Consider the following 17,039-nt stretch of genomic DNA (forward strand, 5'->3'; position numbering starts at 1 on the left):
CGATCAAAATTGTTTGTTGGCGGAATTCGCTCAATGTGATGAAGTTCTCACAAATTATACTAATTTTTAAGTAATAATAAGTAGAACCTAGGAGCTAAACATATCATGTGAGGATTTAAGAATGGTTCAAGGTATAAGGGTAGGTAGTCGATGAGGGTGAGAAAGATATTTAAGTATTCAGATTTCGAAAACTTTTTTTTTTTTTTAAACGTGCTAAAAATTGGTGTTTTTACCGAGTTTCTAGTCAACTACAACAGTGTGCGGGGGGAAGGTTTTCATTAGTGACACCAGAGCTGAAAAGCGTGGGGCACAGGGCGGCAACGAGAATGATTTCCAAGCACCAGCGCTCTCTACATTTATTTAAAATTACTACCTGCCCGGTGCCGGGTGCCGCGCAAGCAGAAGAAATCAAATTAATAGGGTAATACTTTTCGCATCCCCCCCCCCCACCCTCTGTCTCACGACCATAATCTTGTTACGTCGGCCAACCTCCTTTCATTTGAAAAACTACGGACCCCTAAAAGGTTGTCGGGATGGTACGCGCTATCCTGGATGGTGGGAAGTATAATTCAGCCCTTCTTGACGCTATTCGCCAGTCGATTACACTTTCACCCGCTGCGGTGAGCTTTAGTTTCATGGAGATAGAAATCCTTGCGGTATTTTCATTAGGCTAATCTTGCACCTTTTGCGAGCCGCGATTGCTGACGCTGATTATTTAAATTTTAAATTAGCCGACTACTTACGATTGACCTTTACGCGTCGCACTCTCTGTCGAACATCTCGGAGTGAAAACCAGAGTGCTTTTCGCTCTGAAGCCTATTTTGTCCCTTAAAAAAACGGGGTAATATCGTCCCCTTTCCGGTATCACAAGCGCCATGGGATGTTTCAAAAATTCCGCCGCCATTTTATTTTTTTAAAGGGAAATTGTTGGTTGAATCTGTTAGGAAATTTAACTGAATTTTATCGGCAGCACGAAGAAAATTCTGTGAGATTTTCGGACAGCTTCGTTGAAAAATTTCTCTGTAGAACAATAAAATGGCAGCGGAAATTTTGGAACGTCGCATGGCGCTTGCGATACTTTGGCCGGGAAGTGATGATATTAGCACGGATCGGAATCCATTCTTTCACTGAAAAAAAAAAAAATCCAGCTCCAGGAGCCGTAAATACGGGCTATATAGCGGGAGCCGGAACAACGGCCTGTAAACCCGTAGCAAAAAGAGCTTCCGGCTCAGTGGCCGATGCTTCGGCTCCTGAATGGGGGACTTACGGTCTCCTCACCGGATCGCACGGTAGTGCTATATAGCCCGTAATTACGGCTCCTGGAACCGGAGTTTTTTTTAAGTGTTGGAAAAGTATTCCATCACAAAAAAAAAAAATTGACACCGGCAGAGCGTCGTTCGTCTCTCAAGGTTAGGATCATCGTATAAAATCATCGGGAAATGGTTTGGCACCCCTAGCCAGAGCGCTTCTACAACTTGAAGCTTATCCTCGAGCTCAGTGGTCACTCGCGACTCATCGGCGAAGGGGGGAATGACAAGAGGGGGAAAGTTTTGAGAGAAAACATCTTGACTCCGACTTGGGTCGGCAGAGGATGAAACGCGATTGGACAAGTCGGAAAACTCCGGAAACGCCACTCTCCTTCTCAACGTCGAGTCCTTGTCATGCTCCCTCCTCTGCTCCCACCACTTCCGCTCCGGTCTCAGGATCCCGATGGACCTGTCAGAGGGGCCGCAATCATTGCACTACTTTAAACGGTTAGTGATACAGCGGACGAGCCTTTTTCGGCCCCTTAGTATGTTAAAAATTTTGAATTTCTAACAGTGGAAAACGGTTTCTGCGTGGCTCATTGCCGAGGTTAATGCAGATAATACTCAGGTTAAAGAACGATACAGCCAGGCAGTATGGTAACTTCCACCAAAATTATTGTCACAATAAGGAAGAATCTTGTTACCTTAACGATAATTTTGATGATAGTTACCATGCTCTCTGGTTGTGCCGTTTCTTAACCAGAATATGGTAACTGCTCCCTTTTTTTTTTTTCTCGAAGTGAAAATAATGCGTTAAATAAAGCACAATAAGGAATACATACAAATTAGAAATCAATGCGGTTCCCAAATTATTGAACTCCATACTCAATCAAATTTGGAAAAATCGATCAACGAGGATGCAGCTTAAAATCTTGGATGAAATAATGAGGCAAACAAATTAAGGGTGAACGTAGAGTCAAATACCGTGGATGTGTCGCAGGTAGTCAGCAATCGCCGGCTCTTTGCAAGCGGCATGCGTGTTAACTCGTCAAATTGCAGTGATTCGCAATAATTAAGTAAAGGTTTTATTGTGCCGAAATGCAAAAGTATCACCTCGGCTACAAGCGTCTTCAAATCTCGGTGATACACTCCCCCTAGTGGAAGTGAGCTATCCGCTGCGGACAGCTAGGTATCCGCAGCGGGTGCAGGTATCCGCAGGCTCGAGTAGCCATCCGCCACATGAGGTTGCACAGGGTGGTCAGGCAGTTCCAGGAAATGCTGCAGGAGCCTGCGAAGAGTGGCGGATAGGAGGTATCCGCCACCCCGGGTCACCTCAAGTAGGCTCGTGCAGCTCTCCGCAGCTTTCCGCAGCCATTCGCAGGCTCCTACCAGCCTGTGCAGCTCACTAATTACACTGTTTCTGCACACAGTGGGCAGTTTGTCATAAGGAGGAGAAATTCAACCCAAAAATCAAGTTCCTTTCTTAGGAGAATAGTATTTTATTAAATAATTAAGTCAGGAGAAGAATATTTTACTAAACAATTAAGTCAACATTGTTAAAAAAAATTAATTTTGTATTTGAATAATGCTAATCCAAGGATTTCATCTAAAAACTAGTCTCATTTCTGCTTTAAAAATGCCAACAGCCAAGAAAATTCAATTTTATGCCATAAATATATGTATAGGGCACATGTCAAAATTCTGATGAACCGTGAGATGAATTTCACCTTATGGATTCCAGGGCTCATCCGAAAATGGACATGTTCCATGCTGATCCGGGCTAGGCTGAAGCATTTTTTTAAATTTTAAAAGTCCTTTGTAATTCTCTGTGTATCATACTTTTGAAAAGTATTTGTTCACTCACAAATCCAAATTTTAATAGAGGGAGCAAGTCAACATGTGTGATGAGCCATAAAAAGCATGTATTCATATTGAGTCCAGGGCTCATCCTAAAATGGAAAAGCTGCCTTCATGAAAATATGCAACTGTGAGCTGACAAATACTCTCCAAAAGCAAAATAAACCGAATGATTAAATTGTAAAAGGAACATCATTCCAGCTTTTGAGATTGAAATAAGTCTCCTGAGTAAAAAATTAGAAACTTGATTTTCGGCTAATTCCTCCTTCAAAATGGATCATGTGTTTAGAGGAAATTGGATAATAATTCAAATTGAAAGCTCCAACAATCCTGTTTTCAATGAGTAAATAAAGGCTCTCCATTAAAATCAAGTATTTCAGGGCTTACTTGAATTTCTTCACACAGTCACTCACCAGAGTTCTAGGAACATCTTTCGTAATGTCACTCACTGATCACATTTCTATTGATGGAGCTTTGAAAGAAAATCACGGTCCAAAATTCCCCTTACACACATTCCTATCTCTTTCAGCATGCCAATTAATATGTAATAGGTAGCTGTACCTTAAAATTGTTCCTTTGGTTCCTTATAGACTCCACATTCATTCATGTGACCGCAGACAGAGGAGGCTCCAGGTTGGCATGATTTGACTTGGTCTCTCGCAAGATTTTCGATCGCCTTGACAAAACTCTCTGATCTTTCTGCAGCTCTGTGCCTGAAGAAGAAACTTCAAAGTGAACAAACTTCTTGAAATAAGTAAGTAAATAATCTCTCATTCTCTCCTTATTTTCATGACACATAACAAATCATTGTACCTACTTCATGCCAAACTTATCTTCTCACTCTAAAAGTGCATTAATTTAGTTGAGCTGTTATCAAGTAAAATTGCAGACTTGAAAACCCCCGATATAAACTGAGTCTTTGCATGCAAGTACATTGAGGTTACAGGCACAGAAAAGTCAAATGGACTCCTCAAAGCTGAGACGACAGTCGAACAGTAAAAGCTAATCATTTTTCTGGTACTGCAAACTCAATCGCTCTCCTGAAAATCACTGTATCTCAGAGCTGTTTAGAGGTCCTGTCCCATTAAAATGTAAATATGCTGTCATGTTTACTCGATCAAAGCGAGTATTTTTATTAGATCTGGAAACAGTAAAATTCATACCTCACAATTAACGCTATTATAATTGATAGTTTGCTTACCAACAGGTCTGACAGGGCTCAATTTCATGATACCAATCACAAGATTGATCGGCGTCGAAAAATAAAAACGAACTGAATCTCAATTCCAAAATCACATTGTTAGCACACTTTCCATCAATTCACCAAGAAATCCTTTCAGTTTTTTGAGAAATTACATACTCACATAAAAAATACAACTGTAAACAGTGCGAGACTTGCATTGCGATGCAGCGATGAGATGAATTTAAGGTTAGAACTGTTAGCTGCCACATCGTGTGAAAAAAACATATCAAAGTCAACTCGTTCAGCATCTCTTACTATTTGTATTAGCGAGCAATTCGTGCGGCTTGGCAACGGTGCGCCGATGACGTATCAGCTGACTGTCCCGAGATATTTTGCGTACTTGCCAAGCTGAGAAGAAAAAATTGCAAATATCGCTGTAGATGGGGAGTGGTAAAAATCGATTATTTTTTAATACTGATTATAATTAAAGATTACAATCACCTTATTTTACTAAAAATGTACTTTTCCTCTTTTTCAATTTTTTTTTTTGGCTGAGTATGCTGTAAAAATTTCAAGTTGGCTTTTTTTCTCTTCGTGAAATTGAAATAGGAGGGGAAATTTTGTAACACCGCAGTGAAGATACGCGATTATTAATTTTGGCCAGCGAATTATTACTTTTGCTTTACCATTGCATTCATCAGTTTTTTCCCCTCCCTCATCTTCTTGAACATGAAACAACATGATCTTATTTTCGGGACCAAACAAAAAAAAATTTTCTATATTTGTCGGTAAAAAAAAAAAAAATCATAAATAAATAAAGGGAGTCTCGTATCGATCAATAACTATCATCTTAAGCAGCTTAGATTTTAGGCTGTTACCTCCGAAATTGGCTTGAGAGACTCGCATTGGAACCTTTGGATCAATTTCCACGGTCATAACAGTCCGTATTTCCCCAATCCCCAACCGGTCGGGCAATTTACAATGAGAGCTAAGCTACAGGTGTGTTGAACAATGTTATCCAAGGTCTGTCTCCAGTGTGGGACATTCCAAAATCACGTAATCCTTCGAAGAATGGATACCGCAAAAGTACTTCTGATATTCCCGGCGCACGGGGTTTGTTGGGGGCATTCATCGAAGCGTTTCGTAACGATTTTGAGTCGCTGGATGTTCATCGACGGAAGTCCCCGTGCTGAAAATTAGAGAAAGGGGTGAAGAGGGAAAAAGAACCTACCGTCTCATTCCTTACATTTGACACATTGACCGATTGTTAACTGGGTCAGTAAAACGACCGCTTCACCTATAAACTCGACTGGCTAAGAAAATAGGTTTATCCCTCAATTTCAGTCCTTACCTTCGAGCCTTCGACGCATAGACCTTTTGTTAAAGTGGGTCAATTATAAAATGACCGCTTCACCTACAACTGCGACCGATTGGGAAGATATAGGTCATTGACCGATACCAGAATTTTTATTTTATTAGTTACAAATGTAAAAAAAATTCCTTGTTTGGTCCCGAAAATAAGATCATGTTGTTTCATGTTCAAGAAGATGAGGGAGGGGAAAAAACTGATGAATGCAATGGTAAAGCAAAAGTAATAATTCGCTGGCCAAAATTAATAATCGCGTATCTTCACTGCGGTGTTACAAAATTTCCCCTCCTATTTCAATTTCACGAAGAGAAAAAAAGCCAACTTGAAATTTTTACAGCATACTCAGCCAAAAAAAAAAATTGAAAAAGAGGAAAAGTACATTTTTAGTAAAATAAGGTGATTGTAATCTTTAATTATAATCAGTATTAAAAAATAATCGATTTTTACCACTCCCCATCTACAGCGATATTTGCAATTTTTTCTTCTCAGCTTGGCAAGTACGCAAAATATCTCGGGACAGTCAGCTGATACGTCATCGGCGCACCGTTGCCAAGCCGCACGAATTGCTCGCTAATACAAATAGTAAGAGATGCTGAACGAGTTGACTTTGATATGTTTTTTTCACACGATGTGGCAGCTAACAGTTCTAACCTTAAATTCATCTCATCGCTGCATCGCAATGCAAGTCTCGCACTGTTTACAGTTGTATTTTTTATGTGAGTATGTAATTTCTCAAAAAACTGAAAGGATTTCTTGGTGAATTGATGGAAAAGTGTGCTAACAATGTGATTTTGGAATTGAGATTCAGTTCGTTTTTATTTTTCGACGCCGATCAATCTTGTGATTGGTATCATGAAATTGAGCCCTGTCAGACCTGTTGGTAAGCAAACTATCAATTATAATAGCGTTAATTGTGAGGTATGAATTTTACTGTTTCCAGATCTAATAAAAATACTCGCTTTGATCGAGTAAACATGACAGCATATTTACATTTTAATGGGACAGGACCTCTAAACAGCTCTGAGATACAGTGATTTTCAGGAGAGCGATTGAGTTTGCAGTACCAGAAAAATGATTAGCTTTTACTGTTCGACTGTCGTCTCAGCTTTGAGGAGTCCATTTGACTTTTCTGTGCCTGTAACCTCAATGTACTTGCATGCAAAGACTCAGTTTATATCGGGGGTTTTCAAGTCTGCAATTTTACTTGATAACAGCTCAACTAAATTAATGCACTTTTAGAGTGAGAAGATAAGTTTGGCATGAAGTAGGTACAATGATTTGTTATGTGTCATGAAAATAAGGAGAGAATGAGAGATTATTTACTTACTTATTTCAAGAAGTTTGTTCACTTTGAAGTTTCTTCTTCAGGCACAGAGCTGCAGAAAGATCAGAGAGTTTTGTCAAGGCGATCGAAAATCTTGCGAGAGACCAAGTCAAATCATGCCAACCTGGAGCCTCCTCTGTCTGCGGTCACATGAATGAATGTGGAGTCTATAAGGAACCAAAGGAACAATTTTAAGGTACAGCTACCTATTACATATTAATTGGCATGCTGAAAGAGATAGGAATGTGTGTAAGGGGAATTTTGGACCGTGATTTTCTTTCAAAGCTCCATCAATAGAAATGTGATCAGTGAGTGACATTACGAAAGATGTTCCTAGAACTCTGGTGAGTGACTGTGTGAAGAAATTCAAGTAAGCCCTGAAATACTTGATTTTAATGGAGAGCCTTTATTTACTCATTGAAAACAGGATTGTTGGAGCTTTCAATTTGAATTATTATCCAATTTCCTCTAAACACATGATCCATTTTGAAGGAGGAATTAGCCGAAAATCAAGTTTCTAATTTTTTACTCAGGAGACTTATTTCAATCTCAAAAGCTGGAATGATGTTCCTTTTACAATTTAATCATTCGGTTTATTTTGCTTTTGGAGAGTATTTGTCAGCTCACAGTTGCATATTTTCATGAAGGCAGCTTTTCCATTTTAGGATGAGCCCTGGACTCAATATGAATACATGCTTTTTATGGCTCATCACACATGTTGACTTGCTCCCTCTATTAAAATTTGGAATTTGTGAGTGAACAAATACTTTTCAAAAGTATGATACACAGAGAATTACAAAGGACTTTTAAAATTTAAAAAAATGCTTCAGCCTAGCCCGGATCAGCATGGAACATGTCCATTTTCGGATGAGCCCTGGAATCCATAAGGTGAAATTCATCTCACGGTTCATCAGAATTTTGACATGTGCCCTATACATATATTTATGGCATAAAATTGAATTTTCTTGGCTGTTGGCATTTTTAAAGCAGAAATGAGACTAGTTTTTAGATGAAATCCTTGGATTAGCATTATTCAAATACAAAATTAATTTTTTTTAACAATGTTGACTTAATTGTTTAGTAAAATATTCTTCTCCTGACTTAATTATTTAATAAAATACTATTCTCCTAAGAAAGGAACTTGATTTTTGGGTTGAATTTCTCCTCCTTATGACAAACTGCCCACTGTGTGCAGAAACAGTGTAATTAGTGAGCTGCACAGGCTGGTAGGAGCCTGCGAATGGCTGCGGAAAGCTGCGGAGAGCTGCACGAGCCTACTTGAGGTGACCCGGGGTGGCGGATACCTCCTATCCGCCACTCTTCGCAGGCTCCTGCAGCATTTCCTGGAACTGCCTGACCACCCTGTGCAACCTCATGTGGCGGATGGCTACTCGAGCCTGCGGATACCTGCACAGACTACCTATCCGCTGCGGATACCTAGCTGTCCGCAGCGGATAGCTCACTTCCACTAGGGCCGCTTTACCAGGCAGTTAGCTAGTTTAGTTGCCTATTCAAACAAAACCCAACTTGGGTCACTGATATCACTAGGTGCACGCACTCATGAATGTGCTAGCTGGTGCAATGCACTTACGAAAAAAAATTGAATGTACTTTAGCATTTGCAATGTTAAAAAATGTGCGACAAGTACAAATGCTGATTATACAATCGAAAAAAAAGTGCTAGAATGACTGGATGGAGTTAAACAGAAATGAACGAAGCCACATCGGGATCGAACCGAGATAGAGAGGTTTAAAGTTTGGCTCCTGCAAAAGATTCAATGTAAAAGATAAACTTCAAGTTCAATTTCTGCAAAATTTGCTCCAACAAAAACTTCAAATTTTTGGGGATAGATAGTAGAGCAGTGGTTGAGTTCAAATCCACTCATAACTCAATTTTTTCCAAAATGTGGGTTGATTCCTTTCTGCTTAACTCAGTCGAACTCCACGGTTAAATGAACGAATTCAACGTTGAGTTATCATTTTTCAAAATGTAAAATCAGCATTTGTTACTTGTCGAACATTTTGCTAACAGTATAAATACTAATATAAATCAACATTCAATTTTTTTCCCTGTTCAGTATAAAAGTAATGTATGTTTAAATTGCAAGCATCACTATCAGCATTTTCTTTTTCGCTTCCTTTGACTTCTGGACTCTTTACACTCTATTATTCGACACAAATAGATTGCAATCTGCCGGAGACTGCTACTGCTATGCAACAGATGCACACTCCCACGTTTTTTGCGCGCAGTTTGGCAACGAATAATTTTACAAAATTTATTTACAAAATGTTTTAATACACCGTTTTAAAGCTTAAAAATTACTGTCTGCAGCTTTTGATCTTACCTCTTGGCCCGTCGTGGCTTGGGCGGGAGTTTGTACTTGAAGAGTCGCTGGACGTGGGTCTTGCTGGACGAGCGCCTCCTGTGGATCTGGACGGAGAGTTCCTCGGGGCTGAGGCAGAAGGTGTCCTCGTCGTTGGACTCCTCGCGCGTCACCTCGGGGGTCGACGCCAAGCGCCCCCCGCCCCCACCCCCGATGTCCATGGGATCCCGATCACACATCGCTTCCGTCTCCTCAGTCCGCTCCGCCGATGATTGGATCATGTTCCATACTATCACTGCCACTGTTATCATGGCGCCCCTCGGGGGGCTCCCATAGCGCCCCGAGGGCGCTCAGAACAAAACACCCCGATTTCAGCTTCGAGGCATCCCGGAAGAGGCGCCTTGAAATCAACACTCCCGGCACTATCCTTCACTTATTGTGGGGTTATGGTTTTATGCTCTGGCTCTATGGTCAGAGGATCTCTAGTCCAGGGAACACTGAAGAAGGATGGAGCTCTAAGCGCAAGATTACCTTCCGGGGGAAGGGGGATGTGAAGTTGAAGTATTAAAAATCTGGTTGATTGAAGAGTCGTTTGAACGCACACATGGAGTCAAAGGAACCTTCAAACTTTCACAATTTCAGGTAATCGAAAACTTAAAAAAGGAGCTATTTTAAAAACGCACTAGTTGATATTCACTGTTCGACTTTTGATAGGATGACGGTGTCGCGAAAAATTGAGTGTTTTGAATTTAGCGTTGGCTCCATTTTGAGAATATCCATCTTATGCAAGTATGAACAACTTATATTCGCAACCGCTCTATCATCTTGCAAGACACCCGAAGGGAAAAGTTGAGTGAATGGAGTTGAAATCACGATGGAAGAGCAAACTAGTTCCTTTGAAAGTTCTGAGAGTTTCACGGCGGTATTGATAGGTACTTTCCGATACGATTGTTGGGCTTGTAAATTGATAACTATGTATCGGAGTCATTCATCAAGAGGGTTGGCGAATTGTGCCAACCCGCACTAAAATCACAGACTTATCCGAGTTCATTGTTTGTTGCATATTCGAAGTATCTTCAATCTGTCCATGATGGAAATCAAATGAGCTGAGGCCTTTTATTTTCTACAATGTTCTCTGAAACACCAAAGTTTCCTTTATCACTCAAGGTTTTCCCTTCCTTCCTTAAGAATTATTCCATTAAGGGTGGATCAATGTCATTGTGACAAAGACCTCATTCCCCTGATTGCACAATTCCTTGCAGAAATTTTGGATAATTTTTTTTTTTTAAAAAAAAATTCAGGAGAGGGAGAATTTTGAAACAGTTTTCTTGTGTAGGAATACATTTTTTGGAAATAATGCAAGATTATAAACGAATGCACAGCACAGTCATAGGCACTAGACTATCATGATGAAATTGTTGAAGACCAAAATCACTCGAATAAAATCTGTTAACATTTTTTTCTATAATGCAATACAATATTCCTTACAGATGCGCGAATTTTTCCGATTTGAATTTATGTTTACTCTTGAACAGAAAGTACCAAAAAAGATCGAGTTAGGGTTGTCTTATCAAGATTTTTCCCCAAATCGTATTTCAGAAGGTTTAAATAGATTTATAATAGAATCTTTAGGGTCAACATCAGTCTCTCCAGTGGTAATTTTTGGCAGGTTCATCTAAGATGTCCATCACTTTCCTAGAAAATATGGCTGAGTCGCGAATGGAAGCCGAGTTCTGTAATGTGTTGTCAACGGTACTTTAATTTTTAGTTTGGTAAAGAACACGAACAAAGAAAAACTGATTATCTTCAATTTTCCACGTTCAAATTCTCTTGAATCGTTTAGTTTGAAACCGACACAAAATGGCAGAATCCAATGTTTTCAGTGAGTTCCTTGGTTAATTTCATAATTTTAATAGTTATTACAAAGTTTTTCTTATTGCTTTAAACTGATTTTGAAACCATTCGTTTTTTGGGCTGATACGGATTTTTTATACTGTCTCTTGAAAAATACATGTCTTCAAGATTGGATCGTCTTTGAATTTAGCAATTTGACTTTTTGTCCAGCTTTACGGTATTTCTTGAAAATTCAAAGTAAGCCTAATTCTCCCGAGGAGAAAATTGTATTCAGGTGAAGAGGTGTGGGAATCGGAGAAGTTCCCTACCCGAAAACTTTATTCATGAAAACTGAAACTGAGGTGGAGACTTTTAACTCCAAAGTTCATCTACCCAATCTTACTTTCAGGTTAGCGGTTTCTGTAGAGGTTGCAGATCCGAACACGAAAACTTCTGTGAGGAGCAAATGCGAGAGAAGAGGCCTACGATTTGTCGTCCAAATTTCGCAACACTGCGAGGTTGGGCCGTAAAAAAACGTTAATAATTTGATAGCGACAAGTCTGCTTGTAAACGGGCCGTTCGCAAACTTTTCCTGTCGAGGGCAAACTTGTGAGCGCGAACTGTCAGAGAATAACTCAGTTTCGAAAAAGTCAAAGGAAAGTTTATTAAAACTCCCCCTTTACTCCACGTTTCTCTTAGGCAGTAAATCGCGGTCTCTTTTTGAAACGGAATTTCTCAGGGATAATATTATTCTCAAGTAGTCATCAATTGAAGAATGAAAATTCAAAGTATCTTAAACCGCACCAGGTGTTGCTAAGATTATGCAAACGTCTCTTTAATTCAATGAAAATCAAGGTTGGCTTCAGGATGACGACTTTCGTCCAAATATTGAATAAAAATTTGGAGGAAATCTGTACATGGAAAATGAATAAAACGGAACAATAAACGAATTTTAAATTGGAAGAGGATGTACTCAATTAAGCAACACCTTGTGACGCTAAGAGTGTTCTGCTCTTCCACTCTTTGGATTACGTGAATTAATCCAGAATTTATTTCTTCACCATGAGATTTGAAAAGAGTTCTCGGTATACCTGAACTTCAGTTCATTGACGATCATCAGATTTTAACCTATTGACAAATGGATAGTTAAATTATTTCAATTCAGAAATTATCGCTGAAAAAAATAATTGCTAAAATACGGTGACAAATCACCAAATTAGTTAAATCAACCCGGTGTTCTTAATCTATTTTGATGAGTTGTCACCTTTTTTCACTATTTCATGTGTTGATTTCAGCAGTTTTTTTTTTCAGTGTACTTTTTGGGATTTTGTTGTTGTTGTTATTAAACTCGGCCTATTTCACACCATCATTATTTTAATACGTATCTTCTTCGGAGATCCATCGAGGTATCCCTAAAAGGGGAAATTCTTTGATTTTCACTCCTAATTGGCAACTTTTTTCAAGGGAGGGAAGGATAAATGTCCCTCGGTGATCCCGAGCAAAAAATAGCGAAGAGAGGAAAGACGCTAATTCGTGGCAAACTCAAAAGTAAATACAACTTGAAGGAATCACAACTTTAAATCCAATTAAAAAAATATGTTACGCCTGCGCTCGCCTTGAAGTTGAGGAAAGCTTGAAGTTTCCCTCTGAGGAAACTTGCGTGCACAGTTGTCACGCTTAAAATTGGGTAGAAATTCACAATGCATCATTTCAGGGCCACTTGGTCCAGATTCAAATAAGTTGCCAACGCCGCGTTGGTGGCCTTACAACGTATATCCGGGAGGCAGACAAAGGGCCGGAAAAATCTCTCATTTCGGCAAAAATACGGCAGATGGAAAACGAAACAAGTCCTGCGATTAAATTCCGAGGTTGATGATGACTTTTGAGTGTTTTATTAGGGTAGATTTGGAAGGAGGGGAGATGATTCACAGAAAAAAGTCTCGAAAAATCGTGTGACGGTCTGATGTCTGATTCATAGCAAATTCTTCTGGTCTTGCTCGGTCAGAGGCTGATGACTCCCTGTGAGCTGATTGTTGAAAGTGATAGACAAAGTGATAGACTTAAGGAGTATGGAGGCAGTCTATTCGTGGAAGCGGGTGATTGGAACGGACAAAGGACGTAGATAATAGACTTACGGCACCCCGTGAGAGACCCGATAGCTATAGTCCATCTTTTATCCCCTAAGTCTATAACAACCCATTTCGACCAGCAGAATTGATCCATACTCCTTATGTCTTCTTTGTCTATCGCTTTGTCTATAAATTTCAATAATCAGCCTGTTGGTCTGGCCGACTCGAGATTTTTTGAGCCGAGACCGGATTCGGTTGAAATCTCAAGGAAAGAATGAAATAAATTAAACCCTTGAATAAAAAACGGTGACTTGAGGATATCACGTGACGAAGGACAACGAGGATGGAAAGTATCCTGTCGATGCATAATGAGTGCGGACGATGATAACATGTCTCCTTCAATTTTCGATTCGTTTAACTCACTAGAAAATCAATTAAGGACGGAATAAAAATTGATAACTTCAACCGGCGAAAGCTCGAACGAACGTGAGAAACGGCGCGAGAAGTGTACCGTCGCACAAAGGACCGAGTCAATACGAGGAGTTGGACAAAATTTGGAAACTTTGAAAGCTTACATTTTTTGAAAATGCGAAACAAAAATATTGAAATGTGATTTTATTCGTTTTTTCGTGAAATTTTCTCTCAGCACACCCCTTGAAATTGAATTTTTGACGAAATTAACGTCAAAATTTGAAATTTTAGCCAAGGATTTCATGTCCGACCTCTTCTAGTAGGACGTTCCACTGTGCGTCGCGTAGATATTAAAAATCAGAACCGAGGCTCCTCGCTCGCTTCTTGGGAAAACGATTACTACTTCCTGCGGAGAGTTGCCCCACCCCTGTAACCCCCCCCCCCCCCAAACAACGATGCCCTTTCCTCACGCCACCCTGCTAAGCTGAACCCTTCAGTTGATTAAAATGCAAAGTGTGCAAATGAAGTTCGCTTGCACACCGGGCACAGGCGCACAGTGAGACGATGCATTTAAAGTGGTTAAGGGAGAGGCCATTTTGTAAATTATGCGAGACATTCCCCGAGGAACGGGGATTGTCGAGCAGGGAAATACGTGCGGGGAGCAAGCTACATTGTTTTACGATCTATTTTGAACGATTTTCAAAATTGTCGTTGATAGAAAAAAATATGCATAAGTTACGTTGAGCATGAAGGATTGAGCAAAAGGGGGAGAATAATAGGCACCTTCTCTGCCGTGCTAAGGAAAAACGCCGTATGAACATTCGAGAGTTGCCAAATTTCCTTCGTTAAAATGTTCATTTTTGCGGAACGTTATGAATATTTTTCCTTGACATAATCAGGAACTTCGGGTAAAATTGGGCACAAAATTATCTGAAAAACTGGAGGGAAAATGTTCACAAGTTTACCTGTGTTTTATCAAAGGAAATTTGGCAACGTCTGAAGGTTCATACGGCAGTTTTGGTGAAGGGTGTGTCAAGTGAACTTTACGTGACGGTGCGTGTAACCCTTATTTAATTGCTCAGTTGGCGGGTAATTTCACGGGGTTTTCACAGAAATTACTGTTCTTAGGTCATTGATATAACATTCAAATATAAACGCATCGTTGAGGCAGATCAATTTTTCCTTCTTCATCCACAAATGGTATAGAGATACAACTATTTAAACGATGAGCTCGTGTTTATATATACCTCTTTTTTTACAACAAACACCATACACTTATTATTTTTTGAAAAAAAAAACCATGAAATCACAAATCAATGCGCTAAAAAACAGAGGGGTAAAATTTTCTTCATCCACCAAGTATTTTCAAAGGAAACCGTTAATAAGACTAAGATTTCACTAAAACAGGTCCTTTTCAGTTCTTTAGGCAATTCCGGAGTTCATTTAGGAGGGAAAATTCAGCATCTACGTTTTCCAACACGGAGAAGCTAGATATTAAAGGAGGCACTGAATTATTGACGGGAAAAGCTCGAATGGGCGTGCGGCGGAGAGTTCTGTGCCGGCAAGCAATCAGCAAGTGTCGAAACTAAGCGATGAAAAGTCGATCGATGCAAGATTGAGACCGTTCAGTTTTCCTGGTTTTTTTCAGGCTGCCTACGCTCACTCACGCAACCACTCGAAGCACCGCCTGCGCCCGAACGGTAGGCAAAAGCGCAACAGGTAAACCGTCGGAGCGGCAAAACGGTAACAGCCTTATAGCAGTGGCGTGGCGTGCTTTGCGATACATCGATTGGTCTGCCATTTAAAACTATGGAGGAAGATCGATAAGAGGGCGTTCGCAACGAACATCTTAATAATCGATTCTATAAAAAATTTTAAATCCGGAAATATCGATTATCTATCATTCACTTCTCGCCACTGTAAAGTTGTCCTGTCGATAGTTTCCTCTTATGTCTTATGCCGTGTCATATACATGACCGAATGAATTTGTGGAAAGGAACCTTAGCTTCAAAAGAAAACTTTCCAAGGGAGCAAAGAGTAAACTGCTTCCAGATTTTTAAATGAGCTCAATCTAATTATGTCTTTCGCATGCTGGGAAATTACATTAATCTTTCACAGATCTCCTAAGGCGACATACAATAGGTGACGTCCGAGATCTTTTTAAAAAGACGTTGCGTCACGACTCCGAATCAAAAGCCATATTTATAGTCGTTCTTTAAATAGTTCCTATCTTTAGTGAGGTCCCGTTCGGTTTACATTGTGATTGAGGAAAACTTAAGAAAGCCTTCAACGCAGCATCATGAAAAGGCAATTTTTCACAAAACTCAACTAAACTTCAGCAATTTGACTTCAAAAATAGATCCTTGCAAGAGAATACAAAGGTTGTCATCAACAAATACCAGTAAACCCCCCTCCCCCCACCAAAAAAAAAAATCTATGATCTTGAAAAACCTAGACGTCCTATACCCTTGCCTACTTGCTACCCTTGCCTTGGTTACTTGTGTAACCTTTGCCTTTCTATATAATTGCAAAACCTGTATTAATTATATTTTCTTACGCGTTTTGCATATTTCTTGCGGTGGAAATTCATTGTAAACCCATTGGAAGATCAATTTTTGAAAGTAGAATCTTGAATATTAGTCGAATTTCGTTAAAATTGTTTTTTCTGAGATGTTGCGTTTGAGGCTTCTTTATAAGTCTCCCAACTTACAAAGTTAACCGATTCGGGTCTCAGTAAGCAAATCAGTTGTTTGAGGAATGATTACGAATATGCTCTTACCTCGGCGCCACAATCCCTTACGACGATACAAGTTAACGCGAAACACAAAAAATAATTTTGCTACTACAATGTAGTAATTCATAACCTCACAGTGCATCCGATCCCGCCAGCACAGCGTTCTTTTAATTGCGTCACCGTTTTGCCTGGTGGAAACAGTTTTAATACTTTAGTCTCACTCGCGGCGGTTTAAGAACATGCTCAACTCCACTGAAGGCTCTAAAAGTTCCGACCAATTCATGAAGAAGCGTATAAAAAGCTTACGACTCCGACGTAACCGCCGCGTCTTTATCTCTGCGAAAATAAAACGTACCACCGGTTACGTTTGCAGCTGTGGAATAAAAAATTTAGACTTTCGGAGAGCTAACATTAACGTCCGCATCGAAAATGCTTCAATTTTTTCTGTGAGGTAGATGGATTCAACCAGAGTCAGCAAAGCTCCATTTTACGTCGCCCAATCTCATCTCATACTTTGCTTTTCAATCGAAGGGTGATTAAAATTCTATCCGAAATTTTGATCTAATTTATTTCAGCGCTATTTTTGCGACCGCCTCTGACAGGGCCGGATTTAGGGGGTGGCCACATGGGCCGCGGCCCATGGCGGCAAAAGGGGGCGGCAAATGTTGTAATTTTTTCAAATGTAGATA

The 17,039-nt window shown here is 39.9% G+C and overlaps 1 protein-coding gene and 1 long non-coding RNA gene across 10 annotated transcripts in view; one reads left to right on the forward strand and one right to left on the reverse strand.

Moving 5' to 3' along the window:
* The window catches only part of dnc (phosphodiesterase dunce), a 774,040-nt gene that overhangs the window by 256,678 nt on the left and 500,323 nt on the right, over positions 1 to 17,039 (reverse strand). The window contains exon 1 of one of the 9 annotated variants that reach the window (XM_072304311.1): positions 9,325 to 10,396. The exons of the other annotated variants lie outside the window; for them this stretch is intronic. Coding sequence (XP_072160412.1) covers positions 9,325 to 9,614 — 290 coding nt within the window. The 5' untranslated portion in view covers positions 9,615 to 10,396. Of the gene's footprint in view, positions 1 to 9,324; positions 10,397 to 17,039 lie in introns of those variants that run through there. 9 annotated transcript variants of the gene reach the window in all.
* Positions 1 to 17,039, forward strand: part of LOC140225440 (uncharacterized) — a 108,780-nt gene that overhangs the window by 26,373 nt on the left and 65,368 nt on the right. The gene's annotated exons all lie outside the window — the stretch shown is intronic.

This window comes from Bemisia tabaci, chromosome 1, assembly GCF_918797505.1.
Source record: "Bemisia tabaci chromosome 1, PGI_BMITA_v3".
Classification (NCBI taxonomy): Eukaryota; Metazoa; Arthropoda; class Insecta; order Hemiptera; family Aleyrodidae; genus Bemisia; species Bemisia tabaci.